The 12,392-nt window shown below is 42.0% G+C and overlaps 1 protein-coding gene across 1 annotated transcript in view; it reads left to right on the top strand.

The window, feature by feature from the left end:
- PA2G4 (proliferation-associated 2G4) overlaps nucleotides 1-11,595 on the top strand; it is a 29,531-nt gene extending 17,936 nt beyond the window's left edge. Inside the window, exons 4-13 of the mRNA XM_056562316.1 lie at nucleotides 190-259; nucleotides 983-1,075; nucleotides 2,095-2,158; nucleotides 2,806-2,884; nucleotides 4,163-4,241; nucleotides 5,234-5,367; nucleotides 6,265-6,359; nucleotides 6,521-6,648; nucleotides 7,083-7,136; nucleotides 10,160-11,595. Coding sequence (XP_056418291.1) covers nucleotides 190-259; nucleotides 983-1,075; nucleotides 2,095-2,158; nucleotides 2,806-2,884; nucleotides 4,163-4,241; nucleotides 5,234-5,367; nucleotides 6,265-6,359; nucleotides 6,521-6,648; nucleotides 7,083-7,136; nucleotides 10,160-10,213 — 850 coding nt within the window. The 3' untranslated portion in view covers nucleotides 10,214-11,595. The remainder of the gene's footprint in view (nucleotides 1-189; nucleotides 260-982; nucleotides 1,076-2,094; nucleotides 2,159-2,805; nucleotides 2,885-4,162; nucleotides 4,242-5,233; nucleotides 5,368-6,264; nucleotides 6,360-6,520; nucleotides 6,649-7,082; nucleotides 7,137-10,159) is intronic.
- Nucleotides 11,596-12,392: the final 797 nt, after the last annotated feature.

The raw sequence follows: 12,392 nt of genomic DNA, 5'->3' as shown, positions 1-12,392 counted from the left end.
GTGTGATGTCACTGCTATAAGGGAGAGGGGTATGGCTATTAGTAGATTGCTTTATTATACTTTTTGAAGCCATGTATAGGTTTTCTTTTGCTGGACAACGCTCTTCAACTTAAAACCATCATTGGGTATATGACAACGGGTTTTCTATACTGGCCAATCTCTTTATTGCTGTTCATTATTGTGTTACAGAGACCTAGGAGTCCACGTAGATGGTTTCATTGCTAATGTTGCACACAGCTTTGTTGTTGGTGTGTCCAAGGTAAGACCAATCTTCTTTTATTATTCACGTTCACCGTTAAATTTGAAGTTTTCCAATGGGTCCCCTCCTAAAAGTATTTGGGTTTAAGGCTTGTTGCACGTACATTTTTCCCATGTCCTGTATGCAGGCGTTTTCTGGGCCGGTGGCAGAAGTATGATCACTATTTTATCTATTAGGACCCTGATGACCAGTTCTGTCATGCACACCTTTTAGAAGTTGAAAGTAAATCGAATTTGTTGAGCGAGGCTGGCCTTGTTGCCCATAACAACCAATCACGGCACTGCTTTCATTTCATTTACTGCTCTGTGCTGTGATTAGTACCTATGGGGAACAAAGATAGTTTTGATTATTGTGCCGCAATGTGTCATTTTATAATGGAATAAAGATTCTCAATTGTATTCTTAAGCAAAATACTAAAAAACTCCCAATCCTTTATGGCGCTGGCTGCAGTTCCCTGCACAGTGGATGATCAGGACACAACTCTGTAGAGAAGGATTCATTTGTATTGCTTCATCCCTTTTCCAGTGGGGGTCTGGGGTTTCCAGAAGTCTCTCTTCCATTGATCATATGGATGATATATCCTAGTTATTTGTGATCACTTAAATCAAATGGGTAATTTCCCATCTTATCGATTTTATATTGGTAAAATATGTTGGCTGACTTTATAGTAATAAGTTAAATACAGTAAAATATATAATTAATTTTTTTTTTTTTACATCTTAGGATTCACCGATCACTGGCCGTAAAGCTGATGTTATCAAGGCCGCACACCTTTGTGCAGAGGCAGCTCTCCGTCTTGTAAAGCCTGGAAACCAGGTGAGAACAGTAGTTACATTTATTATGTATCACTAACGAGACAGTGCTCACTAGAGATGACCGAACTTACAGTAAATTCGATTAGTCACGAACTTCTCGGCTCGGCAGTTGATTACTTATCCTGCATAAATTAGTTCAGCTTTCAGGTGCTCCGGTGGGCTGGAAAAGGTGGATACAGTCCTAGGAGACTCTTTCCTAGGACTGTATCCATCTTTTCCAGCCCACCAGAACTCCTGAAAGCTGAACTAATTTATGCAGGATAAGCCATCAACTGCCGAGCCGAGAAGTTTGTGAAGAATCATATTTACTGTAAGTTCGCTCATCTCTAGTGCTCACCTTGGGTTTGTTTGTTTTTGATGGGTTGAACAATTAGTAGCCCCCCCCCCCCCCCCCCCCCCCCCAACAGAAACTGTAAACATAGCAAAATCATTAAAGGGGTGCTCTGCCCTTAGACATCTTCTACCCTATCCAAAGGACTCTGCTGCAGCACACCAGACATCCGGTGCTCGAAATGAACTTCGCTCTGTGCTGGATGACTGGCGATGCGGGGCGGAGGATCGTGATGTCACGGCCATGCCCCCTCAATGTAAGTCTATGGAAGGGGGCGTGACTGCCTCCCATAGAATTGCATTGAGGGGGCGCTGCCGTGATGTCTCAAGCGTCCGGTGCTGCACCCGCCACTCTAAACGTACACTGGGTGCTGCAGGGAGATCGCGGGGGTCCCCAGTGGCGGGACTCCTGCGATCAGACATGTTATCCAAAGGATAGGGGATAAGATGTCTAAGGGAGGAGGGGGATTGGGGGGGGGGGGGGGAGTACCCCTTTAAAGATTCTCAGCCACTTCCAAGTGTCTGGTGGGCAGTCACTTTATAAATATCAGGGCTGAATACGTGCACTGAATGTGTAAAAGAAAAACTGCAGCATGCAGAAGTTCTGTAAACCTGCCTCATGCGTTTGTATAAAAAAGGTCATTTTATTACTACTTTTAGTCTAATGATTCCACGTGTTTTACCTTTTAGAACACGCAGGTGACTGAAGCATGGAACAAGATTTGTCCGTCGTTTAACTGTGCACCCATTGAAGGTAGATGCTATTTATATTTCCCAGTGTTTTTAGGTTTGTTTAGAACTACCAAAATGGCTAAATTTCAGAAAATGCTGGTTAAAATAGTAGTCAGCTTTGACACATTGTAAGCTTTAGTTATAATTTTATTTATTATTATATATTTTTTGCGCTCTAGGGTGAGCATTTTGTTACATGTTTAGTTTTCTGGCTCTGCCTCCCTCTCTAAAAGGATTGTGTTTGACATGCTGGGCAGCACATAACTGTCCACTTTGCCAGTAGCAGATCTATTGTGTGTAAGGAAGGAATTACAGACTTAACACCTTGTAAAAGAAGGGTATGCAGGCAGCTGTAAGAGGCAATGTCTAAAAAGGAAGCTGTAATCCAACCCACAGAAAGCCCTGGCAACATCAAAGCAAAGGCGCTATACCAGTGGGCTCAAACTGTGGCCCTCCAGATGTTGCAAAACTTCAACTCCCAGCATGCCCGGACAGCCGTTGGCTGTCCGGGCATGCTGGGAGTTGAAGTTTTGCAACATCTGGAGGGCCACAGTTTGAGACCACTGTGCTATACAGATCTAGGGGAGGTAATAAAAGTAAAACAAAAAAATAAAAAAGGGTCTGAATAAAACCCTTTAAACAAACTCCATTTTTTTTCCTTCCATTTAGGGATGCTTTCTCATCAGTTGAAGCAGCATGTCATTGATGGAGAGAAGACTATTATTCAGAACCCCACTGACCAGCAAAAGTATGTTTCCTCTGTTTTATAGGGCATGGCACAAATATATATATATATATATATATATATATATATATATATATATATTGTTTTTTCTTTTGTTTACCCTAGACATGCAGACATTGTAACTGTTTAGACTTAATGCAACCTGTTGATTAAGGGCAATTTTTTTTGTCATATTGCCATACCACTGAGAGCAGGTTAGGAAACCTATAACCATAACCTGAAGACTTAGGGGTTGTCCAGTTATTAAAAACGTATCCACGTCTGATCTTAAGGGGGGGGGGGGGGGCGGTGTCTGACTGCACGAACCCCACCCCCACCCCTGCAAACTTAAGAACAGGGCCAGTCTCTTACTGCAGAGTGCTCGGGCCACCTCTGTCTGGGACGAAATGGTCTCTGCAGTGACTGTCCGCTCAGTCCATCACTGGCTGAAATGGGACCCCCCCCCCCCCCCTCCCATCCTGCAGAAACACTTATCCCATATCCACAGTATATTAAACTGGATATTATAAATACATGGTGCTGGGGGGGGGGGGGGGGGAAGCACATACTTATCCACGGTACTCTACTGGCTCCCCACAGCTCCCATTCAGTTTCATCCGTTCCCCTAGTCTTCTGTCTCCGGCCAACCACCGAAATCAGAAGTTTACACCAGACCGCCACCTTTTGGGAGCTCCTATCCAGTAGAGGGGTTAGGTTACGAGGAACAAAATCATGCAGAGAGGGAGTAATATAAATGCCCAGATACTTAAAACCAGTTACCACCTGAGCCTAGAGGTAGTGATCTGAGGAATCCTTCTTTCTGCTTCCGAATCAGGGCTTGTTGTCTCACCTTGGCCAGTGAATGGCTGAGCGGGCAGTTCCTGCAACAAGTCCTATTCTCAGTAGCAGGAAGAAGAGCTAAGGATCGGGGGGGGGGGCACCTTGGCCAAGTATAGTTTTATTTTTTGTTTTTTCCTCTTATACCCCTGCTGCCCCAGCACCATGTTATGAATGATTTCTAGAAAGCACTGAATAACCCTGTTCCTTTCAGGACTAATACGATTAATTGCCTGTCCTCGGGACATTTTCATAAAATCAAGAGCCCTATATACTAGTGGAAAGCGAGATTGTTCAGATTTGTCTCTGCAGTAATCGTATACTGGCACAGGAGACTTGTCACTTGCTTTTATTCCTATAAAGTTTACATAATGGTAGGATACAGCGGCATCTTGCCTTTTTAAATGGAGGCCTGCTCGACCATCATGGGGATTTTTTATTATTTTTTATTTTTTTTTTGTAAAGGAAGGACCATGAAAAGGCAGAATTTGAGGTTCATGAGGTTTATGCAGTTGATGTTCTTATCAGCACTGGAGAAGGCAAGGTGAGTGCAGCGTTTCCTTACTGTGGTTTATTTGTAGGGGCTTTTTTTTTATTTATTATCTAAGACCCCTTTCACACTTCGGCCCCGTTCACACTACGGAATTTCCAGGCGGAATTCCGCGGTGTGAACGTTAACATTAGTGTGAACGGGTTTCCGCGAGATCCGTTCACACTGCGGAATTTCAGCGGCAGACATTTCCGCCGCTGAAAGTGTTCCGCGCAAAGAAAGAACATGTTCATTCTTTGCGCGGATTCCGCGAGCACTGCATAGCAGTCAATGGTGACGGCTCAGTGCCCCCGCGGCCCTAGCGCCAAAGTACCTCCGGTGGCGGCCGCCAGGCGGAAATTCCGCTCGCGGAATTCATCCGCGAGAATTCCGACGTGTGAACGCACCCTTAAAGTATCATCCTGCTTTTTTACTGCCGTTATTTTACAAAAAACGGATGGGAAAAAAAAAACGGATGCAATAACTGTTAATAACAGATGATAACTGATGACAATCTGTTTTTTTTATTTTTTTTTTAAACGTGATGTCGTTCATCTGTTATCAATTAGTTATTACCTGTTACATCTGTTTTTTTAATCAGGTTTTTAACCTTTTTTTATTTTATTTTTTTTGTAAATCTGTACTAAGCATGCTCAGTACAAAACGGATGTTAAAAAAACAGACAATAACTGATGACGGATGTTTTTTGTTTTGTGTTTATTTTTTTTTTATTTTTTTAAACATCCATTTCCAATAGACTTCAATGTTAAATTTTAACAGCCGTTTTTTCACCATTATTTTTACCAGACCAAAAATAACGGACATTAGTAAAAACGGACATAGCTGGTGCAATAGGATGTTCAGAAAATCACATTGACATGAATGGGATTTTTTGACGGCCGTTTTCAGGACTTTTTGCCAGGAGCAATAATGGAGGTTTTTACAGGATAATACCTGTAGTGTGAAAGGGGCCTAATTCTGTTGTTTTTGGGTGCTGTTGGAATTAGGCAAGGGATGCTGGCCAGAGGACAACAATCTACAAAAGGGACCCAACAAAGCAGTATGGTCTGAAAATGAAAACCTCCCGTGCCTTTTTCAGTGAAGTTGAGAGACGTTTTGGTGCTATGCCATTTACTCTCAGGTATGATGGTTCTATGTTCTCTTTGCATTTGCTTAAAGCGCTAGTTTTTTTGTACATGTGGTATTTGCATCCAGCTATAAAACTACAGTGATCCCTCAACTTACAATGGCCTCAACATACAATAGTTTCAACATACAATGGTCTTTTCTGGACCAGTGTAAGTTGAAACCAGACTCGACATACGGACAGTCCAGATCTGTGAAACGTGTCAGTGGCCGGAAGAACTGACCAATCAGAATGGACATTTCACTGGTAAAACCCTTGTATTACTGAAGTGTATGCACTGACTGGTGTCTGGTAGCGCCCCCTACAGTACAGAGAGGTATTACATGTTCTGTACTCTTTACCTGTTCCAGGATTAGCTGCTCCTTTTGGACACCAGGTGAGGGCGGCTCCATGTTACTTTTTTAGGACATTGCGTGTTCTGTACAGGACCCTGAAGAAGCTCCTGTCCTCTACATAGACAGTGTTTCCCAAGCAGGGTGCCCCCAGCTGTTGCAAAACTACAACGCCCAGCCAAAGGCTGTCCGGGCATGCTGGGAGTTGTAGTTTTGCAACAGCTGGAGGCACCCTGGTTGGGAAACATTGACATAGACTTACAGCTCCCAGCAGATCTTTATTACTTTTATATGTAAGGATTTGCTTTATCTGTATTAGTTATCTAATTATTTTTCTTTAATTCTTACTTTTTCCTATTTTTGGATGACATTTTGATGCCTTTAGAACCAATTACCAGGTTTCCATACAATGGTTTCAACATACAATGGTCGTCTCAGAACCAATTAATATTGTAACTTGAGGGACCACTGTATATGGTAGTAACGTTTTGCCAATCCCCAGTCTTGCTCAGTGAAATGAACGACCACATAATGATATCTTTTTGTTTATTTTGTGTAGGGCCTTTGAAGATGAGAAAAAGGCTAGAATGGGTGTAGTGGAATGCGCCAAACATGAGCTTCTCCAGCCTTTCAATGTACTTTATGAAAAGGAAGGTGAGGATTGTAATCAGAATTATGTTTTTATATACGCATAAGCATCTAATTGGGACTCTCTTTACGTGTCTCAAACATATTTTTGGCGGTTTGGAATATTTATTTATTTTTTCCCCTTTCCTTGACAATGCATTCAAGTCTGTATTCTTGCCTATTTTCAGGAGAGTATGTTGCACAATTCAAGTTCACAGTACTCCTGATGCCCAATGGCCCCATGAGGATAACTAGTGGCCCCTTTGATCCAGATTTGTATAAATCTGAACTTGAGGTTCAAGATACAGAACTGAAGGTGAGTCCATTTTTCTTTGAGTGTTTTGCCTGTCAACTGTGCTGCTTTAGTGGTGCAGTAGGAATATATGTTTTGGCCTCTTCACTATCCAGGGCAGTGTTTCCCAATCATGGTGCCTCCAGCTGTTGCAAAACTACAACTCCCAGCATGCCCGGACAGCCTTTGGCTGTCCGGGCATGCTGGGAGTTGTAGTTTTGCAACAGCTGGAGGCACCCTGGTTGGGAAACACTAATCCAGTGTTTAATATACTGTATTTAAATTACTGTAGTAGTTTATGAGTAATATGTTCTTTTTATTGGAGAGCTCTCACTTTTTAATATACATGTCCATCCAGAAGTTGTCAAGCTTCTAAAATATAGTATCTTGTGCAGTTTTTCTGTGTACTAGGTATGTATGCTCCCTGTAACTGTAGACTTCTTTTTATGTTTATTCAGGCACTACTGCAAAGTTCAGCCAGTCGGAAGACCCAGAAGAAGAAGAAAAAGAAGGTAACTGCTTCATTTGATACCACATTTTATTTTTTATTTTTTTACAAATAGGGACTTAAAGGGGTATTCCAGGAAAAAAAATTATTTTTTTATATTAACTGGCTCCAGAAAGTTAAACAGATTTGTAAATTTACTTCTATTAAAAAAAAAATCTTAATCCTTTCAATAATTATCAGCTGCTGAAGTTGAGTTGTTGTGTTCTGTCTGGCAACAGTGCTCTCTGCTTGTCTCGGGAACTGCACAGAGTAGAAGAGGTTTGCTATGGGGATTTTCTTCTACTCTGGACAGTTCCTGAGACAGGTGTCATCAGAGAGCAGTTAGACAGAAAAGAACAACTCAACTTCAGCAGCTCATAAGTACTGAAAGGATTAAGATTTGTTAATTGAAGTAATTTACAAATCTGTTTAACTTTTCGGAGCCAGTTGATATATAAAAAAAAACAATTTTTGTTTCCTGGATAACCCCTTTTAACAGGTTCTGATCAGTTAGTGCCACCAGTCGCTAAAAATACAGGGGGGGGGGGGATGGGTCAGCTAAGCGATGTCACTCCTTTTCAGTTAAAACGTTATGGCCATTAAAAACAATTTTTACATGTTAATCAGACGTGTCAAAAGTTGTTGTCTCACTGCTTAGATCCGCTGCGAGTTATAAACCGGGGAAACTGATTGACATGTCAAAAGTTGTTTAACTACAGTAACGCTTTTAAGACATGTATAGGAAGTCTGAGTTCATGTTGAGCGGGAAGACGCAGTGCTCAGGGAGCAGAGCTAACCTGATCATCATAAAGGGGATGGATTAATTACATGGATCCCAACAATCAAAACTTTTGTCACATATTTGGCACGTTAAAACAAATCTATGTATTCAAAATAATTTGCAGAAAATCTGCTACTTGTGAACATACCCTAAAGGGTTGCTAACAGAACTACAGTGGTCCCTCAACATACGATGACGATCCGTTCCAAATGGACCATCGTTTGTTGAAACAATCATATGTTGCAATGTAAAGTATAGGTAGCTGTACTCACCTGTCCCCACCGCTCCGGACCAGTCACCGCTTCCCTGGATGTCGCCCTCAATCGCTGTGGCCTAGTCCGCGGGGTGTCCCCGCCGCTACGGAGCGTCTCTGCTGCCCGGGATCATCGCTCTCACGTCGCCGTCATCTCGTCACTACGCACGCCGCTACTATTGGATGACGGGACGGGGTGCGCGTCGACGTGATGACGATGACAGAGAGCGCCGGCGATGCAGGGGATCCTGAAGAGGACAGTCCGGAGTGCTGGGGACATGTAAGTGATCGTCACCGGACCACATGGGGCACCGTAAACTGCTATCCGATGGCAGCTGAAGCAGTCTGGTCCCGACATACAAAAGCATCGTATGTTGATGCTGCCTTCAACATGCGATGGCCTCGGAGAGGCCATCGCATGTTGAAATGATCATATGTCGGGGCCATCGTGGGTCGGGGGGGGTCACTGTACTTGCTTTAGTGCTTATATAATAGCATATTAACTAGCTATGGGCTCGTTCACATGGCCGTCTGTACCCGTTAATTCATGACGGTTCTGCAATCCATTTGATATTTCTGCAAATGGCTGTAAAAGGATCCTATTGATGTCAGTGGGATTTTTAAATTTTTTTTTTTTTTATAGTCCTTTGTCACCCGTTTGCTTTCTGTCCAGTTTATTTATTTATTTTTTGCTGGAGAAAACACTGTGCATGCAGTATTTTTTTTTCTGTCAAAAAAAAAAAAAAAAAAAAAAAACGAATAGAAAGCAAACAGGTACAAACGGACACAATAAATTTAACATTAAAGGCTTATCCGTTTTCCATAGACTTCAGTGTCATTCGTTTGGATCAGTTTTTTCCAATCAGTTTTTTGATCAGTAATTACTTCTGAGCATGCTCAGAAGAGATGTGAGCAAAAAAAACTAACACAAATAGGCAAAGGATATAAATGGATGCAACAGGATGCCACATGTCGTTTTTTTTATTTTTTTAAATAGTTTGTTAGGCTGGGTTTACACCACGTTTTTGCAATACAGTTCCCGTATAAGGTTTTTGATGAAAAACTGATTCCTCAAAACCGGACTAAACTGTATCAAAAAATGATTTCTGGTTGCATTTGCTTTAAAAAAAAAAAAAATTTATAACTTTCGGTGTGCACTGCGCATGTGCAAAGTCAAACCGGATGGAACCATACGCACATACGGTTCTGTACAGTTCCCATGGACTCCCATGTTTAAAAAAAATAAAAATAAACTTAGGGTTTCAATATGGTTTTTCACCCGGACCAAAAAACAAAAATTGTGGTAGGCTACAGTTTTGTGTACGGGAAAAAAAGACAAAACCGTACAAGATGCAAAACGGACACAACCGAATGCATCGTTTGGCAAACGGTTTACAATGGAGAGTCAATGTGTACGGTTTTCAATACGGTTCCATACAAATTGAAAACGTATATGGGAACTGTATTGCAAAAACGTAGTGTGAACCCAGCCTTAAAATAACAGACAAATGGCCTCCTGTTGCATCAGTTTTAGTATGGTCCGTTTATCAGCAATAACAGGAGACTATCGGGACTGGAGAGAACGACCTTGTGACCCTAGCCTAATAGGCTAAAACATTATCAGCGGTGACTCCACTGTTCTTTAGAATGGGGGACTCTATTCCTGGGGTGCTGATGTGCCTAACAGCTTATAATCCACCATGTGATAGCCACTTAGGTTAATTGATAAGGGGGCATAGTTTAAAGCTGTATGGGCATAAGAGTTCATGTACATCCTAGCCTGACCGAGAGTCTTGTCATCCGAGCCGATAACATACTATAGCTCACTTAGGATGCCGTCATTGGACCAAAATTCTGGCTGGAACTTGTGACCCTAATAAGTGCACAAAAGTGCTGCCATAATATTATGCTTGTGTGAGTTCGGCCTCAAGGTTTCCTTTTCCTTTTTATTACTAGCATTGTTTGTGTGTAACCCTAACTCTATGTGCTAAAAATAAAATGTTTCCATTTCCAGGCTTCAAAGACTGCGGAACAGGCCACTGCTGAGGATAATGAAGGCACAGAGTGAGGACCTCATGGAGGGGTTTGACTTCGACCTGCCAGTTTGTTTTTTAGTGTTTGCGTTACTTTTTGCCTCTTTCCCCTCTTCCCAAGAAATATTGGAAAACAAAAGCTTCTGCTGGGTGATCTCATGAATGGATTCAGGCCTCCCCCGCCCTCTTTACAAAACATGGACATTGAGGGAAAAGTCTTCTTGGAATTTACATCAGACTACTTAACCAAAAAATATATATAAAAACAAACAATAAAATCAGGCATAAAACCAGTCGTAAGGCCCTCTTTCTAAATAAATGTTGTTTTTTTAGGATTGGAGCAAGTCATCCTTTATCAATGATACCACTGCCGCCACTAAGTCTCCAGAATCTTTCTCTCCGCTCTCAGGCGGCTCTGTTACTGCTTTACAGAACTCTCCATTTCTTCCTTTTTCCTCTTGTGTGAATTTCATGCCATTTCTGGACAGGCAATGCTAAAACTGACTGTTCAATTCACCAGTAAGTAGGTTACGATGAGCGAACTGTGCACTAGTTCTGGAGGACTTTGGAAATATGTTGTGTTAATATTGCAAAGCAATGGTTTTTGAGAAGTTCCTTCTACTTATAATTTTTTTTTTCCTAACAATTGGCAGTCCCAAAGCTAGAGAAGCTTAAAATGTAATGCATTTATCCTGCCACCCAGGACACAGCTGATTCAGTGTTGGCATTCTGTACGGTCTTCCTTCAGTCTATTGTAGAAACCTTTCTTACTATAAGGGTAGGGTATTTTATGCTGCAGATCAGACGGTGACCCGATCCATAGTGTGCCTCCAGCTGTTGCCACTGCCCCGCCTCCTGGCCTGTTCTAAGCAGCTATCCATTGCTCAGAGCAGCCACACACGGGCCTGTGAGTCGTCGAGTGCACTCGCAGTGTACTGGGACATTGCGGAGCAGCCGAGATGTCTGAGTACACGGTGCTTGCACGCAGCGACTCGCAGGCACGGTGTGGCTGCTCTGAGCTGTTGACTGCAGCTGTGAGCAGGCAGGGGGGGTGGGTGGCTACAGCTGGAGGCACACGATGGGTCGGGTCACCGGCAGATCTGCAGCGTAAAATACGCTGCGGATCTGTTACGTGTGACCCTACCCTAAGTCAGTGTTTCCCTACCTGTGGCTCATCCCATGTCATGCCATGTTTAGCAACAGCAGGAGGGCCACATGTTTGGAACACTGCTATGAGGAATAGCTTAGTACCTACACCGTACTACTTTGCACTTGTGTATCTGCAAGATTTGCAGACTGCCATGAGCGCAGCATATGTTACTTACCCTGTTCCTTCCACTTAAACCCTATCCTGTTATATGTAGATAAATGTCCACTTTTTTAATAAGCTTGGTGAACATTAAAGCACTTAGCAGAATATAGTTTTGTTTTTTTCTATCAATAACACTTCTGCCCCCAAAGCATTTGAACTGGACTTTATTTTATTTTATTTTTTGATGTAATTAAAGGGAATTAAATCCGAGCCAGTAACCCTGTTAACTCTTGTTTAGCCATAATGACTCTTTCAGTGAACTTTTACTTGTACGCAGCTGATTTTGTGGTTACACTTTATTTGTATCTGAGCTTTGCAAGCGTTTATTTAATTTTTTTTGTGCAACCATGCCATATATTCATTCATTTTGTAGTCTGGAATTGGTCTACTACCACTTATTGGTTCATAAATATGTCATAAACATTAAAAGTTTTCTAGGCCAAAAATGAATGACAAAAGGTATAAGGAGCATAAATAAGCAATTTAGGCCACTTCAGCAGAACAGGGTTTAAAAATGTACATGCCAATGACCACTCACAATGGCCGAACAGATGCTATATGCTTTGCCAAAAAGGAATGTCGGGCTAGAGCTTTTCTTTTTTCGCTTAAAATTCAAGTGTACAAAATGATCGTCCAAATTTGGGTAAACATTCACAACTTGGTGCAAGCTCGCAGTGTTTATTGGCTTGTTATTTTTAATTTTTAGCTTTTTATTTCCCCAATTGGCCAGTTTTAGTCTGGTATGGTCCTTGTGCGATCATGCTTACTAATGCGCAGATATCTGATCACATGTGACCCATCAAAGCCTTTTTAAAGGGGTATTCCAGAGAAATATTTTTAACTTCTTTAACTGCTCTTGACACCTAAAAGATGCCCACTGATTGGCCTGTTAGGCATTTCTT

The sequence above is a fragment of the Hyla sarda genome, chromosome 2 (genome assembly GCF_029499605.1).
Source record: "Hyla sarda isolate aHylSar1 chromosome 2, aHylSar1.hap1, whole genome shotgun sequence".
Lineage (NCBI taxonomy): Eukaryota > Metazoa > Chordata > Amphibia > Anura > Hylidae > Hyla > Hyla sarda.
Note: the sequence above shows the minus strand (reverse complement) of the source record. Positions and strands in the feature narration are given on the sequence as shown.